The sequence below is a fragment of the Ptychodera flava genome, chromosome 5, assembly GCF_041260155.1.
Source record: "Ptychodera flava strain L36383 chromosome 5, AS_Pfla_20210202, whole genome shotgun sequence".
NCBI classification, from domain to species: Eukaryota; Metazoa; Hemichordata; class Enteropneusta; family Ptychoderidae; genus Ptychodera; species Ptychodera flava.
Window position 1 is genome coordinate 17215441 of NC_091932.1, and position 20587 is coordinate 17236027.

Genomic DNA, 20587 nt, shown 5'->3' on the forward strand with positions numbered 1-20587 from the left:
TTAAGGCTCAGCGCAGAATGGATGGCGAAGACTTATTGTCCAGTGGGACGGTGTGTAGAGATAAACGCATAGTTATAGTATAGATTGAGGTAAAGTAGGAAATTGTCTTTGCAATCGTTTTGGCAGACCGGGAAAACCGACCCCTTTACGAGAAAATCAACTACTGCCAGCCATGTTGTGCGCACCGGCGGTCAGGTAATATAACCATCATGCATAGCGGTCATTTGAATGAATAGGCCACCTTATATTCTTGTATGAGTTTCATGAGTTTTATGAGTCATTTGTCCAATCACGGGTAAAACCTTTGATCACTGGTAAAATGAAATAGCGATGGTGCGGGAAAGTTTTATTCAAGTGAACAACAAACAACAGTAATGTATTAAAAGCTCTGAGCTTCCCATTTCCAAGTGTGAAAAAGGTATAATCAGTCAAACATCAGAACAACTGCCCTCCCTGAAATGAAGTCTTTTCTGGTGCCAATGAATTGGTCACGGGCGAATTTTATGCTGGGATGTAGATAAAAATAACATGAGAGTACCATAACATTAAAAAGTATCAGTCTTCCCACTTTGTTCGAATAAGGCTGATGACATCCGTGACGATGACAACTAATATCTAATTCATTCCATTGAAAAGTACATTATTCGCTTTATCATGACGTCAGGGGCAATGCCAATGAAGTATGCAAAGTTTGTCGTCAGACATGTAGAAGAGACGCAGCATATATGCCAACTGCTAAAGGCATGTTTCGCTCACAAAAATGTAGTCAGGGTTAACGTCCATGAAAGGGATAAAGTCGCCCTGTTTTTAGCTTTTTCATGACTTTTGTTTGATATGAAAAGTAGGTTGTGGTGTTGTTGGACGTCTTGAAACATGGTAAATACTGGTCAACTGTGTACAACCTCAACTCTGCTTGCAGCCAGACAAGATTAAACATCCAGTGAAACAGTTTACGGCTTGTACCAAAACTCAAGTGTAAAACTTCAAGTTTACAACTCTCACAATGCATGGCTGAACATACACTGTTACATAAAGTTTGGACTTCATGCAAGCTTTTGTAATAAAATTTTAAGTGGTCGTGCCTTTCATATATATATAAGGAGAGCAGCTTTCTCTTTAATTGTGGCAATAATGTGAAAGCAAATCGGAATAGGAAAAGATATTTTTAGTCCTGAGGTCACAAACGAAATCATCTGTTTGCATTCAGCAAAAAGGTAATTTTTGTCACTTCAAAGTTTGCAGTTATGTACCGTCGTTACTCTGTACAACGAGTGACTTATGCAAGTATTCCGTGTTTCGTTTATATCACACAAGGTCAAAATAGAGCGGCTCTGTCCCTTTACGCACTGTAGGCGCATTTTAAGAAGGGTACATTATGATAATAAGTGCCACTTGATTGGTTGAAGCGACCAGACAGATACACATATATCTCATCCGCTTCGGGTGTTTGCGGTTGGGGTCACACAAACCTTTAAAAACATGAATTCCGGCTAATTCTACATTGAAATTGTTGAATGGTTACATATAGATGTTTCAACCTGATAATCACGGTCAGAAAAAAATTCGCGGGTTTGTCAAGGCAAGGATGTATTAACAGTAAAGGCTGTCAGACAGCTAAGCTTTACGATATGTACGGCATTATCCTTCGTAACTTAGCTTAGACTATCACCTCTACTTTGAACTGGAAAGGAAACAAAGCTAAGAAAGCTATTCGACGAAAAAAAAGAGATGAATAGGGTGGCAAAATCAACCAACACCTGGGAGAATCAAGCCATGCTTTAGAAGAATAAGAATTATACAGTCGACATGACTGTGGCGCAGGAGTGTAAGAAAACGTAATTGTCGCATACGGTCGTATGTGACAAAACGTAATTGTCGCATACGGTCGTATGTGACAATTACGTTTGCTACCAAATACCTTGTAGAGTTTTCGGAATTATCACGGATTTATTTCCAGTTCCTTTTTAATATTTCCAAGAAATGATTACACTCGAACTCAGGTTATTTGTTCACGTAAAGTTCCGTCTGTGTACGGACACAAATCAAACATCCGGTATAATTATACCACAATTGAATTATATTACTCATATCGCGTATTTTGTGAGATATCGATTATGCTAAAGGTTTATGCACAATACATTATTCATCGTCTCCAGACATAATATACTAAAACTATTAATTTTATCAGCACGTACACTTTCTATTGAGTATATGTCTATTAAGTCGGAGTAGCAAACAATGGGGTTAGTCAAACATTTAATCTATGGTTATAAAAACATACATTGGCAAAGGAAAATAATTGGCTTTAAATACAGACGTCCGTCACATTAGTAAAAACACGGCGTCAACATATTACTCATCTATGACTTGTCATAGATATCGATCCCCATTCATTGCGGCTAACGTGAAAATAAGAAAGTGAGCTGTTACATACATAGTAAGTTAGTTTGACTCAGTTTTGAAAATATGGCGGTAGTCAACCAGAGCGGGCTTAGTTTAAGTACATAAGAAATTTGCCTCAATAAAAAATATTGTAAAAATAAATAACATGTGATCAATACCAGTGTTTGACTAATTTCAGTCCTCAGGGTGCCAGGGAGGTGGATGGCATTGAAGTATTGTCATTTCCTTTAATGTTTTGATTCTTAAAATTACCATATCTCTCCCTCTTGGTGGCGTTTACCGTAAAATATAAGCTGTGATATTATACGGTAAAGGTCGAGATATGCATGATATCATAAGTATATTTTCAATTTGATCGTAAACGATGTAAACAAACAAAATCGCTGTCGCTCTCCGCTTAACGATGTGATGTTGCTGACATAAAAACACTGAGGAACAGGGGTATATTTCGGGTAAATACGGGAATATTAAGTTACATCTTGTAATATTATCCGGCGGTGATTCCAATAATGGTCACGCAATTTTGTTAGACAAGCTCTGGCAAACATTCCACCGTTCACACGACAACGTCTAGCAAAGAATAGGTAGTGAGCGCATGACTTGACAGTGACAATATGTTGACATGGAAACTCACAGTGTAAGCAAACAAAATGGCCGCCTCTCTCCGTTCCGTATGACGATCGAGCGCGATCGAAATCGGGAGAGTAAAGATTTCGATCCGTAACGATTTTAATACATATTGCACCAAAAAAAACAGTTCTTGCCGTGTGACTTTTGCTGAGTCCCGTTATCATCTCCCATTGCATTCATTGAGATAATTTCAATACGGCCTTCCTTGTGTCTGATCTCCAAAGTTGTTGTTTACAATTTTAGTCCGTACTAGAACTTATCCCTTAACAACAAATATTTGAATGTTTACTTGATACATAGTGTTTGCAAGGCATGGTATTTTGTATTTGAATATACGGTATTTACTGTAGTGCAAAATCTGACACTCAAGAAGTCTAGCGAGATTTGTGTGCCCAACTATATTCTCCCTTGAAAAACAAAGGAGGGACCACATTGATTGCAGCATTCCGATGTGCAGTGTTTACTCCAGGTTTTTCTCACGCGGGGGGGGGGGGTGCCCGGGTCCCTGTCTGAACATTTAGAAGGCGATTTGGTTCTGATTAAAATGGACAATAATAAATTGTTCAAAGTTATGCAAATTAAGATCTTGATCAAGGTGTCAGCAAAATAGGGTTATAGTACTGATCAAATATTAAACAAACGAGAGTATATTTCAGCTGGATCTCATCCTTCTGCAGATAGGAAGCTTGTATCACTTTACTGTAGCTACATATAGTGGATTACATCAACTGTATGATGTTCCATAATAGACAATAATCATGAAGTGGAATGCTACTATAAATACTCTATGTTAATCAATAATATCAACCCTCGTATTAGACGGGCAATTAATTATCATTATGTGAAGGGGAATTTCGATTAGAAAGGGGGATTCGCACAATCGCGGACCTGGACAGAAGCTGCAAAGGGATCATGGCTAATAATTGATATTGTTTATGACAACAAAACTAGGGAGTCATTTACGGGTCATAACCTTGGGGATCGGATTCTCATTGAGTCGTGTCATATACTGATGTATCATCACCGGACCAGGGGTTCTGTCAAGTTTAGGGGGGACCCTCAACATGGACAACAACATCTATAGCATACGAGTCTCGCGCTACACGAGAGCACCAAAACTGTAGATTTTGTGAGACTTGCGCTCCAAACCACAGCCTACACTACTATAAAAACGTTGATTTGTTTAATTTTATGCTATATCACATCGCTTTAAAATCTTCTGATATCGACTTAACATATCCTTTACAGCATCAGAACGGTCATTTCCACCTTGCGTCGGAAAATAGTACTGAAAACGTCGATTTGACAGGGGAAATGGACATAATGAACTTGAATGCCACACTTACTCTGCAACAGATGGTAGAAGACGGCTTTGACTCACTCGGGTATAAGCTTGAGAATCTAACGGACCATATACTCGAAATGTCAACCGAGCAGAAATATTTACCACAGTTGATCGAAGACCGAATGCATAGTTTGCTAAAGCTGTGTGAGAGAACTGACCAATCCAATGTGGCGACCGAAAGCGGTCATTCAATCGTGAAGAGGGCGGCTAGAGCTGGTGCCAGACGACGAGTTTCCGGTGGATCAACAGATGGGGAGTCGGACTCCTTTACGTCAGCACGCGCTGACTGGGATACTTTCGACCCAGGCCTAGTCGCTGAAAGTCTCTTCGCCGTTGCAAAGGTCCTAAGCTTCATGCGTCTCATTCGGATAACTGTTGTCAACGTTCAGGTTGGTCCTATGCAGATATCGCTCGGTCGAATGGCGTACGACATCATTCGGTTTCTGTGCATCTTCTGCCTGGTGTGGTTTGCCTTTTCGGTCGGTCTAAACCAACTGTACTGGTTCTACGCCAATGAAAAATCAGAAGAATGTAAGAGGCGAAACGTCGAAAACGACTCTAGAAACGATTGTGACCAGGCATTTGGAAGGTAGGATAACATATTGTATGTACAGAGAAAATATACAGGAGTCAGTATCGATCACACTTTCTGGTTGTTTTATTTTGCTTGTCTGTCTGACTGGCTGTTAATTTTTCCTTTGGTCTGTTTATATAACTGCCCTCCACACCCCACCCCTCTCTCTCCCTCTCTCTCTTTATCTCCCAGCGAACTGCTAACCATCCATAGTATTACTGTGTATTATATATTACCATGTAATGTCCATCGCATTTTAGTTGGTCGAGCCGAACTACAGCTACAAATACACAGTAATGGTTTGTTTACACGCCCGTGAATATGAATAATAATATTAAAGACTCAAGGTATCGTAAACATCGTAACTGTACAGCTAAACGGAAAAAGATCGTACTAAGCAATCAAAAAATAAAATGGAGCACTTGCGGGCCAAGTTTAGACACTTTTTTCAAAAAAGTCTCCGGATTTGCAAAATTTGTACAGCGCGGGTGACAGCGCTGAGCTCGCATACAGCGTAGCACATCACTGATTAGTGAATAGAAGATTTGTGTAATACAAGTTCCGGGGCACCCGTTGTCTTTTGCGTAGAACATTTTTGTAAATTTTGACGGTTTTTCTTGATTTCGTTGATAATATAATAGAAATAACAGACTCCGCCCTGGCAAGCCTTGTCTGTTAATTTTTGGTTTTCCTCTCGCCCGCGCTCATAAATAAACGTTAATGGTCAGGGTGTCTCCCTTTATTTCTATATAATGGAGGAATGAGTCAATATGTTAACACATTTGTTTCCCTGTATCTCAGCGTTCCAGACGCTATGTTGACGTTGTTCTGGGCGCTGTTTGGCATCACCGATATGGCAAAGCTTCGGATCCAAGGGGCCAACCACTGGTTCACGGAGAGCATTGGCAAAATCCTATTTGCGGCCTATCACGTGATTGGTATCGTGGTGCTACTCAACATTCTGATCGCCATGATGAGCAACACTTTCACAAGAATAGAGGTGAGAAATTCTCTCTAAAAAAAACTTTTTGGCATATTGAAGAATATCGGGAAGTCCCATGACCCCGACATGACCTCAAATACATGCATCCCTACAGGTGTGAATCAAACTGGGCGAGTGGGTCACTCGCAACATGTAAAAGGCGCTTTAAATAAAATTGTGTGCCGTCCGCGTGCTGGTAGGTTTTTCCAGAGAAAATCACGAAAACAAACACAATGTTAATACTATTAAATATAAAAATATAATTTTTCCAAAAGAAACCAATTTATGAAAATTGAGCTAAATTTAATACAATGGTGTTTTTTGTCTGTGTCTGTGTTTTCCCTGGCTGGCTGGAAGGTTTTTTCAAAATCCAAGAACGGCAAACAAAGATTTTTCTTAAAGTGGCCTTATGCTGTATAATTTTACACTGCGTTAACATCGTAGCTGAGACTTCCTAAAGGTAGAATGCGCCTCGGGGACAGATTTTCAGAATCTGACGCTTGAGGGGGCTCTTTTAAAACTCTTGGAATGAGTTTTTCGAAAATGTTTTCCCTCATAGGTAGTTAATACAGGGATGGCGCCATTTTGAATTTCTATTATCGGTAAATGTTAGGTACTTGTTTCTGTAGTACCAAGGCGTTGCACAGTGGCGCCTAATATTTGTTCTTAATTTGGTAAAAGAATGGTTTAAAGATTCATTGAGGAAAGTCTGAGCAAAAGTTTAAGTCTTTCACTTTCGAGGCGCATACTACCTTTCAAGGGACAGGTTTTTATTAGCTTAATCTCTTGGCAAACCGACTGATTGCGCACAACTTTCACAGAAGAACGAAGGACTACAATCACACGAACAGTCAATGCCAACAACCACTTATGCGATAACCAGGGATTGAGGACTGCCGCTTTTAGGCACAAAAATGAATTTCTCTTGCAGTAGAACGTTGTTGAAAACGCATTAAACTACATGTACCAAAATACCAGGATGTGAAATTGGGCCTCCGCGGACCATGTTATTGATGTCATTGGTCGGTCAGTCACGATTCATTGCCTGATTTTTAGACGAATTTGACAGACTATCGTTATATGGTATGATTACTCGATGACTAGACTGCTGACAGAGCAAGTTGTGGACAAGTCAAACTTGCCAATCATAAGCCAATAAGTTATTTGTTCTAACATTTGGACGAAATGCCTTCCTTTTAATTATTTCGGTGATTTAGCTGGTAAGAGAGTTTGAAATAAAGAGCATATGGTGATTATTCTGAATAGAATCCTGATGGAAGGTCATGGCAAGCCAAAAAGAACACGATTGGACCTAATTTGGAATAATGGGATCTCCATTTTTTTTTCAAATTTCTCAAAAGTGATAGGTGCCCTATAACTGAATGTTGCAATATTACAAATTACTCATAAAAACACTGAAGTGTGTGACATAAAAAAGAAAATTATTCCAAATTAGTTCCAATCGTGTTATGGGCAAATCAATCTGGATAATATCCCCATGAAGTGAAGCATTATATATATATATATCTGTATCTATTTAATTTTCGACGTGGATATCAACAAATAATAGCATGCTATGTATGTGCACATATCGTGTAGGCATAAAATATACTGTCATCAATTTTTTTTTAAAATATTGTGATTGCTGAACGGATCGCCATTATCTAACATCTGCTCTGCCATCTATGATTCTTGAATTGCAGATGAATATCAACACATTCTGTAAACCCCGTAAAAAGCCCATTGAATGCGTAATATGCTGCTCTCTAGAACAATCATGCCGGAAAATGCCGAGAGAGTTTGACCGGTTAAGAAGGCTTGACTACGCAGTTTCTGCGTAGTGAAGCTTCATTACGTATTCATGGTGACCCTGGCCAGCTGTCAATAACTTTGGGGGCTTCTGTCTTTTGGCCTGCTTTGCATATGCATCGTTGGACACTACCAGGCGCCAAATGTAAAATAATTATTTTACACATTAGAAGAACATATTCATACGAAAAGGGTGTATTTGCATGCATTTATCAATAAAAACTACTATAGCATAAGTATAAATAAATCAATACAGACATAAGTAAATACATATATGAGTGAAAAAACATACATATATGTGAACAATTCACACAAGACCTATGAAGACAGACATATACATACATACGTGCATACGTACGTGCATACATACATACGTACGTGCATACATACATACATACATACATACATACATACATACATACATACATTCATACATACATACATACATACATACATACATACATACATACATACATACATACAATACATACATACATACATTCATACATATATACATACATGCACTCACGCACGCACGCACGCACATACATACATACATACATACATACATACATACATACATACATACATACATACATACATACACAAGCCCATATGCACTCATGCACGCACGCACGCACATACATACATACATACATACATAGCCCATATGCACTCATGCACGCACGCACGCACATACACACAAACCCACACACTCATATACATACATACATACATACATACATACATACATACATACATACATACATATACATACATACATACATATATACATACATACATATACACACATACAGGATCGAAAAGTTTACATGAGGGGAACGAAGTACGCTTGCGTATATCCACTCGCACACACACACACTGCTACTCGGAAAAGTTTACATGAGGGGGAACGAAATACGCATGCGTATATCTACTCGCACACACACACACACTGCTCTGAAAAGTTTACATGAGGGGGAACGAAATACGCATGCGTATATCTACTCGCACACACACACACACTGATCCACGCCGCCCTGGAAGATATCCTATAATGCATTGCTGTAAGCCCAACGCCTAAACCGGAAATAGGCTCATTTGGCGTCAAGACACCAAGGCGAGCGGACCGGCCTCGCTCATCCAATCTTGCCGCATATGGCAAGCAATTGCGATAATGACGAATGCTTTATTTCCAAAAATCAGTAAATGACATGCTTTATCCATCCGTACTTCAGTGAGACACGTTCCCAGTCAGTAAATGACAATGGGGCCGGGTACCCAGGCCTCCCACAAGTATCAGAGTGTTCACAGCCCGTGGATAGCTGTGATATCGCAGCGGTACTCGTGGCGAACGCGATCGAGTCATTGGGGTCATCGCCACAGGGATGACCCCAAACCAATGACCCGAGCGCGTTCGACACGCCACAAGTACCGCTGCGATATCACAGCTACCCCGTGGATTGTTGTAGCGAAGCCAGCAGTTTTTCTCACAGAAACAAGTTGCATAATGTACTCAGTAAAACGTTGTCAGTAAACGTTGTCAGGTACATGTAACATGAAAACTGACTGAGGTCGAAGTGACTAAGGCACCGGGATTGATTTGACCACAATCAACGACAAGAGGGTGTGAATTACTTGGGTCGAAACGGACAGGGGTCGAGGTGACTGCTGCCCCGGTCCTCAACTGCAGGCCTGACGGCCTGGCTATGTTTACATAAGGCGTCCACATTTTAGAAAATCACTAAAAGTAGGCAGAAAGAAAGCCCCCATTACGTGAAAACGCTAGGGGTCGATAGGGGTCGGATGACAGTTTGACACATTTCGTACCATTAAGAGTCGAATGATACTACATTGACCGGGTTGACCATATGACTTTCATCAAAAAACGTCCGGGGAAAAGTGAATACATTTGATGTTTGACCAAACTTTACAAAGCATCAATTTTTCGATCAAAAATTCACGCGTACAACTAATGAAAATTCGTAAAAAATACCACTGCCTTGTACATCAGGCACTAAAATGTCGTAGGCGTGAAAATGAGTTTATTAGAAAATACACAGTGGCTCTTAATATTAGTTTGAAAATTCCAGTTCTCCGTACTCCGTTGCTGTCTAGTTTCCAGTGGGCATACTTGGCATTCCAGACATTCATTCCCTGCTGAGTGGAGCTACGTACGATCCTGAGTAAAGTATAGCAGAGAGTTTAGAGAGCAGAGAGTTTAGCAGTAAAGCTGTTGCTTTAGTTCCAGTAAGCTGTTGCTGTAGTTCCTGTTGAATGCTGTATTTAACCATTAAAGAATATAAGCCGAATGGCAGAGAGCTGTAATACACGACTCCCAGTGTTTTATTGGCCTGGGTTGGGCCGTTAACCCCAGCAGAACTTCGCCGGCATGGCAGGTACCATTAAGTCAGAAACCCTTACGGGGCCTCTAAGCAGTGTAGTATTACTCAGGCCGGCTACCACTTTACCACTGTGTAAAGCCCTGTACGAACCCGACTCACGACACAAAGGCAAGAAAGAGAAAAAGTGTCGCACATCTTTGTCATCGTCACTAGCCTTCGACGCCGCGAGGTACGTAGAGTCCGAGTAAGAAGTGTGAGCTCCCCGGTGTGGCACTTCCGGGCCTGCAGATCGTCGCGTCAGTGTGTGTATCTCAGAGAGAGTAGCAATGTGTGTGTTGTGTTTGTTGTGTGTGTGTGTGTGTGCGAGTGGATATACGCATGCGTACTTCGTTCCCCCTCATGTAAACTTTTCAGAGCAGTGTGTGTGTGCGCGAGTAGATATACGCATGCGTATTTCGTTCCCCCTCATGTAAACTTTTCCGAGTAGCAGTGTGTGTGTGTGTGAGTGTGTGTGTGTGCGACTGGATATACGCATGCGTACTTCGTTCCCCTCATGTAAACTTTTCGATCCTGTATGTGTGTATATGTATGTATGTATGTATGTATGTATGTATGTATGTATGTATGTATGTATGTATGTATGTATGTATATATGTATGTATGTATGTATGTATGTGCGTGCGTGCGTGCCTGAGTGCATGTATGTATGTATGTATGTATGTATGTATGTATGTATGTATGTATGTATGCACGTACGTTTGCACGTATGCACGTACGTATGCACGTATGTATGTGCGTGCGTGAGTGCATGTATGTATGTATGTATGTATGTATGTATGTATGTATGTATGTATGTATGTATGTATGTATGTATGTATGCACGTACGTATGTATGTATGTATGCACGTACGTATGCACGTATGTATGTATGTGTCTGTCTTCATGTCTTGTGTGAATTGGTTCACATATATGTATGTTTTTTCACTCATATATGTATTTACTTATGTCTGTATTGATTTATTTATACTTATGCTATAGTAGTTTATTTTTATTGATAAATGCATGCAAATACACCCTTTTCGTATGAATATGTTCTTCTAATGTGTAAAATAATTATTTTACATTTGGCGCCTGGTAGGACACGACCTGCCAATCACCCAGGTAGTCAATTAAACTATTAGTTGACTGTTTACCGACCCAATTAACACTATCCAGCAGTATCAGTCATATTTTAATCGCGTGGCCCGGGTGGGCACAACGTAGGAACGCGTGTATTTCTATGTGTACGTTTCACCACCGTCCCGGAGGGACGGTGGTTTCACTTATGGTGTTGTTTGTACCATGGAGGTAGGAATGTTTGTACCATCGTGCGTTTGAAGTAAGCTTACTTGTTTCACCTACAGCATTACCTTCAAGGTGACAGGCTTACTATTAATGTTCAGTATCATTGCACCGAGTTCTGCCCACGGTGAAAACCACCTGTTTTGCCACGGTCCCTCTGTGGAGGGACCGTGGTTTTGCCTACTAATTACTGCCCGTCGCTGCCCGTCCTGAATGTAGCCTATCTATAGCTACAGTAATCAGTCAATATATAATACCCCGCGCCTTATAATTTTTATATAAACCACAGTCTCTCTATCCACGAGGGACTGTGTATAAACTTATAAAATCATAGTCCGTGCCGTAAAATTGTTGACTTTCGATGCGATATACAGGTTGATCGTTGAATCGCACCGGCGCATCCATATTTACTTGCCCCATAAGCTTACTACTCTGTAAAGGGTGAGTAGATGGATTCCTGGGCCAAAAATGAACACCGGGCGAAACTTTTTGTGAACCCATGTGAAAACATAACTCATTTATCAGTTTTGATATATACTCCTAAATTGTAAGTTTGATCATGGAGGTACCTCCATGGTTTGATCAAAATCGAGACCACATTCAAGGGCTATGCAGACTGTCCATGTACGCACACACAGTGACAAGAAGGCGGCAAACACCTACTCACCAAGCACATCGAATCGGCGAAAAGAAGCATAAAAAAGCTATAGGCTCATCGCCAAAACAAACGCGCCAAGCGCTAACAAAAACCCATACCGAGCGGCCCTTTTCAGGGCCACCAAACACTCCAAAAAGAGAACTACCAAAAAAAACCCATAAAATGACATAGAACACACAAACACTTAAAGAAATAACAAAAATCGTACACATAAAAATAACGTGACAGAAAAAATGGCCGTGGAAATAAATCAGCTATTTCCAAAGAAAAGCCGACAACAACATGAAATTCAACAACAACCTATCGTCGCTCAAACTATGAAACTCCGAAAAATAGTACTAGGCAAAGGCCTTAAAATTAATTCGGACGCCAACAAAACCAAACAGAATAAACCACCTCAGGATTTCAACAAATAAAGTCGTAAAATGTGACTACGCTACATCGTGAGACACAAACAATCGCAACAACACAAATTCAAAGAAAAGTCAAATTGGGCTCCACAAACAACAAACACCAAAAACTTGAAAGCTATCTGAAGCTGCTAAACTCGCACTTCTAGAGATACCCTTTCAAACAAGGAAACAAAACATGTCGCGTGCTAAAAGAATCGCGATAAACCAGCTTGCAAACAATAGACAAATTTCGGGGAAAAAAACCCTCGACAAGGGTCGGGTTTTCGTCATTGTCAACACAAACGATTACGTACTCGAATGCGAAAGGCAATTACGCAACACTCAGTATTATACACAACAAGCCAGAACAAACAGTGAACAAAGTAAACGAACTATGAATCAAAATGTACGAGAACAAGCACATCAACCAGGATACTTGTGAGTATCTTGATCCAATAAACATAAATCCGTACCCCCAGTGGTACTTATTGCCTAAAAATTCACAAACCTCCGCAAAAATCTAAAAGACACACCAGTCAAACAAAATTTACCGAAGTAAAGAAACATAGAACAAACAAACCGAACCACCAAACGGACTCACAACGTGACCAAAATTAAAATTAATATACTTGCCTCGCTAATCGAAAAGCAAGACCACTAAAATGCATTAAAATAAATTTTCACAAACACAAACTAAGGAAAGAATCTACACCGCGACTGATGAGAAACCACACCCGGGTTTCGAAACGCAAGCGTCAAAGGGCGACTCTATCAACTTTTGTAACAACAAAGGTCCGGCTGCGTCTCGCCATAGCTTTCCCCACACAAACAAAACATTACCGTACACACTAATCCAAACTTCTCTACAAATATCCAAAGCGAAACAAACATTTTTATTAACACACACAATCGGATAAGAATGTAGGAACACATTTTCGAAACGAATCAAACACAAACTCGACACAAAAACATTTAGGATAGTTAGATGGGGAGCCTGTTTCACATTTTTTACATCTCGCTATACTGTCTATGATTCTAAAATAAAGTCATCTGCCACTTTTTCTGTATACGCGGTTTGGCAAAACTCATCTCTTCAATCGAAAGTCGGGCGATTTCATGGTTCTTTGGGGTACGTCGAGCTTAAGGAATGTGGTTATATTCGCGATGTTTTATTCGAAATTATTTATTTCTTCTAGTACGTAATTCATGCTGTTGGAAATACTGGCCGCTCATAAACAAGACAATAAACTCGATATCTGTGCATCTTTACTTTTATTGTCAAAGTACCATCGACACCCAAAAAAAAACCAAATGGTTCAGTCCACGCGTGGTTCAGTCCAGGTATTTGCAACGCCAGTCACCTAGGCGACGGTAATCCGCACCACTTATCACCATCGGGAAGGTACTCCTCCCCCTATACCACTGGCGATCCCACCCTCAAGGCACTGCGTCATTCGACCAGCATTGTTATTGTAATTTCCTGCATAAAATTAACAGCGAGGTCAACCGGTCAAACTCTCTCGGCATTTTCTCTCATGTTGACGTTCCTTCCTGTAATTTTGAGCAATTTACATGTAAAATTGACTACAAACTATCAGAATTACGACAATATAATTCAGTTCAACAATCAAAGACTTTGTCGGTTTCACTTTCTGCATACCAGACTTAATAACCAATCAGATGGCGCGTACTTTATTTTGCGTTTACAGGAGGATGCCGACATGCAGTGGAAATTTTCCCGCTCTCGGCTCTGGCTGAACTTTTTCGACGAGCATTGTACACAAACGCCGCCCTTCAATATTTTCCCCACGTCGGATCTATGGCTGAAGTTTTGCAAACGATCTCGCAAGGTAATTTATATGTACGAAATGGGAGTTGCAAAGTTACGTATTTTATTTGTGTGGTTTTTAACACGGCATTTTTGTCAGGATTCGTTCTCAAACTTTAAAAAAACTGTTTTAGGCTTACACTTTGGGGAAGGGGGGCTCATTTTGAAGCTCACGGAATAAATAACGTTTTCACCAGCTTTAGTTTTGTGAAGATCCAACATTTTTATTTCCCCTCAGGGAAGGCGGCCATTTTGAATTTCAAGTATCGGTAAATATTGGGTTATTTGTCTCTCTAGTAACATATTATGTACGATGACTCCTGATTGTTATTCTTAATTTCGAAAGGGAATGCTTAAAAATTCCCCTGAAGAAAGTTTTGGGTTAAAGTTTTCATTCTAGTATTTTCAAGGCGTGACTACCTTATAAGGTCACAATGTACCCTTGGAAAAGACATTCGCACTCTCAAAATGTTTAAAGTTCTTCGCTTTTCTACTGCCTGTGGACACTTATTTCGACTTGTGGAGTAAATGAACTTTTCGCGGTCTTTTGGAAGTTTTCGCGCTTTTTTTCTAGGGAAATTCAAAACTTCGTTTTATCTAAAGACATACAGTAACATGGGAAATGGAGACCGTTTTGCTTTCCAAGTAGTGGTAATTTTTAGATAATTTGCTGCTCTATACAAATTTGGACGGCGACCCAGATTTTTATTCTGAATTTGAAATGGATTGGTTTTAAGGCTTCATTGCGAAAAGGTTTGAGAATAGTTTGACACACTTTTTGTTTTAAGGCGCTTGTTACTTGCACGAGACTGCTCATTTTTCTGAATTATCAATGATCGCTGATAAGGAACCTGGGCAAATTAATCACATGCAATTATGTAGGTACTCGCCACTGATTGAAGAGGTTGGCAGCCTATTTTGAGACCAAATTTACCATTGGGCAAATAGTTATTGGTAAAAGTAGACATTCTAACATATTTAGACAACAAAGTCACAAATGATAAAAATGGTAGTTAGTCAAGAAAAAGTTAAGTAAAAATTAAAATTGTGGTCACCGTGCAAAATTTGGTACATAACTAGACAGAAACATTACTTAACATTTAACGATATTTGAAATTCAAAATGGCCGCCATCCCTGCGTTAACTCTATGGGGAAAACACAATTTCGGAAAACCACGACGGCGAAATCTTTCCTTACTCAAAGAGCTTTAAAGTGCGGTCACGCAGGTGGTATACCAGAAAAGAATTGTAAAAAGTTGAGAGTCCGAATGTCTGTCCGCGAGGCGCATTAGCTAATATAACGCCTCAAAATACATATATGTTGTGCAAGAAATACACTGCCACTATCTGACGACGAAGTCGGCAATGCACTGACGCAGAGACTTTATCCTGTGACCCTCTTCAATAGTACCATTCATGATACAGAGTCACCCTGTTACCGTAGCAAACTCTCTTTGTCCTGCAGTCATACATTCTTATATATTTCCTTCTCACTTATTTGTTTCAGATAAAAAGGCAATCGGTTCGGACGCGCGAGAAGAATTATCAAGTGGGTAATCTTCCTTTGACCTCCTCTAACTGAAAGCCCCCACACACACGTTCTTTTGAAAGTTTATTCATGTATCTTCCTCTCGGATCAAGTATATTTTCTCGGTACCCTCTCTAAACTATAGTGTATGTTGAAACGACCTGTCAACAAAGTACATGCAAAAACAAGGGCTGTTCTTATTGCGATAATTTAATTGAAGTCCAGACAAACGTACGTAAACTTGTCTACAGTAACAAATTACATGTATAGATGTTGACGGGCCACCTGCTCGTCACTTTCACATGCTGTAGGGATTTGAGATCTTGAAGAAGATATAAGATCGTATAATAAAAAAAATAAACGTTACAGACACAGGTGTTTTCATATGTAATAAATATTCTCTGTAGCCCAATGAAACGTAAAATAGATTAGGGAACGAGCACAATTACGGCAGGGGGGGGGGCCGGAAGAGAAAATATGTGGTGCGTATATTTTTTACAGGCCCCCCCTTAACACCAGCAAAAATTTTAGTGGCCCCCCCATCACCGGCGACAAAATTTTTGTGGCCCCCCCCTCCCCAAAAAAGAAAGATTACATAGGTACAAAGTTGTACACATATATAATCCTTATAACTTTTAATATATGCTTTAGTGAAAACAACATTCTTGCATTCTTGAAATAAATAATAAACAAATAAATATATAAATAATAAACAAATAAAATAACTTTACTTCAACTGAGTATCTGTATGATGTTTTCAGATGTTGGGGAAAAATGTATAACATGACCATTGTGATTTCAATGCACTTTCCACAACCCAGTGTCTGCCTTTCTATGACTACCCAAGATATTCAATGTTACTCCACTGTAATGACAGTCTGCCATTGGAATAGTCCTTCATGGGCTAACTAGAAAAGACCCATTAATGCCATTTTTTCCTCTTTTTTTCAGTATTTTTTTCCTGTGTGTCCACTACGTATTCTAGTTCTGAACTGCCTATTAGCCAGTCCACATTCCTGTGTGGAACAGGTTGAATGGTTATTTGAGGAAAAATAGGCAGTCCATAGCAGTCCAACCTGCCACATGCCAGTATTGGAAATATGACATGTTAAATTTGAACATTCATCACTAGCTATGCATGTGAAATCAGACTCAGCCATGTGAAGTAACCATTCATTAGCAGTCCTATTGAATTCATGATAGAAGGGAAGATTGTCAATGGATTGAATGGTAGCTTACACATGTGGCAGTAAAAATTTAGACATGCATTAATAAACTCCAAGGACTGACTTGTTGTCAATTCTCATGTTTTCACATCCCTATTGTCTATTTAATTTAAATAAATTAGGCGGCACTCATGTGTAGAGTTGATTTTACTTGGGTTTAAGTTTTTCAGGTGCAATTACTCATGTTTGCACTATAGAAATGGCACATGGGTCACATTTACCAGTTAAATTGTTCTCAGACTTAAATATTTAGTGGCTACAGAAGCAACGGTTTGCCATTTTAAAGTGACAGTATAAAGCTGTAAGTTTTTGATTCTGTTAATATTTTTGTTATGTATCAACTGCACTTACTTCATTGGTTCACAAATTTAAGTTGAATTAGCTCGTTGATATTATCAATACAACCAACATACACTTTGTGTGCATGTATATTGACTGGCGAAAAAACGGGAGGGGTGTCAATAGCCAAACAGAGGGCCGGTTGGCTATTGACACCCATTGGTATAGGCCGCCTGCAGTAGCCCTATGGGACCGCAAAATGACGACGATAGAAGCTTTTTCGAAGGAATTTTTTGGATTTCTATTGAGAGTATATGTTGTTTAGAATAACTAAGCTTAGTTTGGTTGAATTTGGAGGCCGACTGGCGAAAAAAACGGGAGGGGTGTCAATAGCCAAATAGAGGCCGGTTGGCTATTGACACCCGGGTGTCAATAGACTCGGCCTATTATAAAAGTTCACTGTTATTGTGTTCAATTGAAGTTTAGTCCAGACCAAAATGTGTTTACCAACAATAACAATGCTGACTGTACATAATACAGGTCGTGAAGACTGGATATTTGAACGTGTTTTAGAAAATAGAATAACATTAGCAATACTGGCTAACATGATTTTGAAAAGAGAGAAAAACCTGTAGTCGATGTACGAAGAACACAATTTCTGCCAAAATTATGAAGTTACAATCTATCCCTTAAATATAATTAGCATTGGTTTCATTCATTTCCATTCAAAAAAACGAGACTAGGGATTTTCAGTATAAACCAATGAATATGACAAGAGGGAAGTCATGCAGATGGCTGCAAACGTCTGTGAGCAGCCTCTAAATTAAATCAGCACAGATCAAATTTTAAACATCGTTTATTTTTATTTTCAAAATGTGCAATAATAAACACATGTTCACCGCTAAATATTCCATATGATCGGAACCTACATTCTATTGAAAGGTACTCACATTTCCAGACGTAATATGGTTGGATCTGTCATTATATTTTTCTCATACGGTCCACGTTTTCGCGTACGTCCGTCAGCAACTGGCTATGCAGTCATGTACATGTACGTCAGATCATCACACAACGACGAACACACTTGCGACGGTTCTGCATCTGCCATTGTAAAACTTTCGCGATTACAACTTACATAAAACTTAATGGAAACGCAGTACAGGTACTGTTCATCCCCAAACCGTTCAAAAGTCGAGCCGGATGGACTAACGCTTCTGACGATGTATGATGTCGTGACTTTGGAAAGAGTTGTGTTGGAAGAGTGGACGGGACGCAACAGGGTATGGACGTAAGGGTCCCGTAAATGAGTAAGCTGGAATTTAACAAGGCTGATCAGAATTGCAACAGGGTTCACTTAGTGTGTTGGACGTCCGTATTTTAACTGATCTCTTCATTTAAAGTCAATTTTTGCTTATTAGAAAAATCTACAAGAACAGTTTACGCGTACTTGAAATGTCAAAATTTTGCGACGATCACGACCCTTGACCTTTCGAATTTGACCAATGCTTTGTGTTCCCACATGATCGTTATCGGATATCACATTGCATCTCTCAAATGAGATTGCGCAGATTTAGTTTTGAAGTAATGGACCAGCTGAATCCTACGAATTATGGCTGATTTCTCGGTCATTTCTTCCCCCAGTGACGACACATTTTTAGTCAAAACAGCAAGTGACTTAGGTCTAAGTGGTAATGTTTCAGTTGGCTGATGAAGGTAAAGTGTATTTCCCCGCGACAGTGTTGGATGCAGTGACCGAGATAGCAAGTCGTCGTGGACGATAATTTTCCATTCATCCGGTAAGTTGAAATGCATATTTATAAAGGACAATTACGAAATTAGTATGCCTTATAGAGAGGCTTTTCTCTGCACACTGATGTTTTCCTGGGAAGCTTGATTTTGTATATGGCCCGACATTTTTAACCTGAGCTTTAGGGGTGAAAAGAAAGTACGTATCTGTATACCTGGACAGGGCGGAGGGAGGTGTACAGTGTGGCCATTAACGCAAAACAAAGCTGGGCTTGAACAACGCCTAAGCTTAGTTTGCGTCCATGATCACTCAGTGCAAAAACACTGCTATAAAAAAAATAGGCGAAATGAAAATATTAAAAAAAAACAAAACTACCGGTAGATCGTAGGATGAACATGGCTATGTAAACTTATGATTGTTTGTACCACCCGGTCTTACTTGCATTTTTTACTTCTTTTATACATCATCCACATGGTTAGTTTTAAAATCCATTGTTAATATGATATTGCCAGGTAAGAAGCCTTGTATTGAAAGACAGAAAAAATATTTAGAAATGTGAAACGTCTTAATTTTCAAGGGACAGCAGCTGTAATTTTTAATGAGTTCAATAATTTGTTTGCCTCATGTATAAACATACTTTCTTGTATTGATTCAAATTATGAATTGTGATGCCCTCACTTTGTAAAGATGTACATAAATAATCGGTATAGTGGCTGTGGCAACTAGTCAAGTCAATACAACATACACAAACCCAATACATTTATAGACATATATGTTACACTTTCAATGTATTAATTTTGCACTCGCAAAGATGTATGTAAAAAATTCCTCTATGTGTATGTAACAAATCACACACATGTTCTGAAACTTTATTGTAAAGTTGTCGTCTTAATAAATGTTGCTAAGTTCATTCTCGTCTTTCTGTTTCATTTCAGTGTGCATGTCAGCCAAGGCCCAAGAGAAATTTGGCAAGAATAATCATGACTTACGTAAAGAAGTCTTCAATATCAAATTTCAAAACAAATAGGACATGAAAGACGAGACTTGGCCAGAGTTAAATGAACTCTTTTAAAAACTAATCTTTGACTAAATCACTTTTCACTGTGTCTATGAAATTTGTTGAAGCCAAAAATTTATTAAATTGGTCATCAGACTTACAGATATGTTTTGTGCTTTTATTTTGAACGTTTGGAAAGGTGAGTCTGCTTGTGTTTGCCGTGTTCAGGTGAGTCAGAGTTGCTTTTAACTCTGTTTGGCCTGTCTTAGTTTTAGGCCAAATATGGTTAAATTACATCTCCAACCAATTGTATCATATAATTCACCGAAAGAGCCTGTGTAAAAGTACTTGATTTCACTGGAATTTGATTTCACTTATTTGATGTTTGCTTACACCTTGCAAACATGCAAATGTAACAATGTTTACCAAATTCATAACGGCAACATCAAAATAAGTAAAATCGGGTGTCAAATCAGTACTTTTCATGGTGCTCTTTTTCTGCC

The 20587-nt window shown here is 39.3% G+C and overlaps 1 protein-coding gene across 1 annotated transcript in view; it reads left to right on the forward strand.

The window, feature by feature from the left end:
• LOC139133154 (short transient receptor potential channel 4-like) overlaps positions 1–20587 on the forward strand; it is a 51493-nt gene that overhangs the window by 28110 nt on the left and 2796 nt on the right. Inside the window, exons 6-9 of the mRNA XM_070699581.1 lie at positions 4282–4967; positions 5754–5952; positions 14189–14329; positions 15815–15856. Of these exons, the coding sequence (XP_070555682.1) occupies positions 4282–4967; positions 5754–5952; positions 14189–14329; positions 15815–15856 (1068 nt within the window). The remainder of the gene's footprint in view (positions 1–4281; positions 4968–5753; positions 5953–14188; positions 14330–15814; positions 15857–20587) is intronic.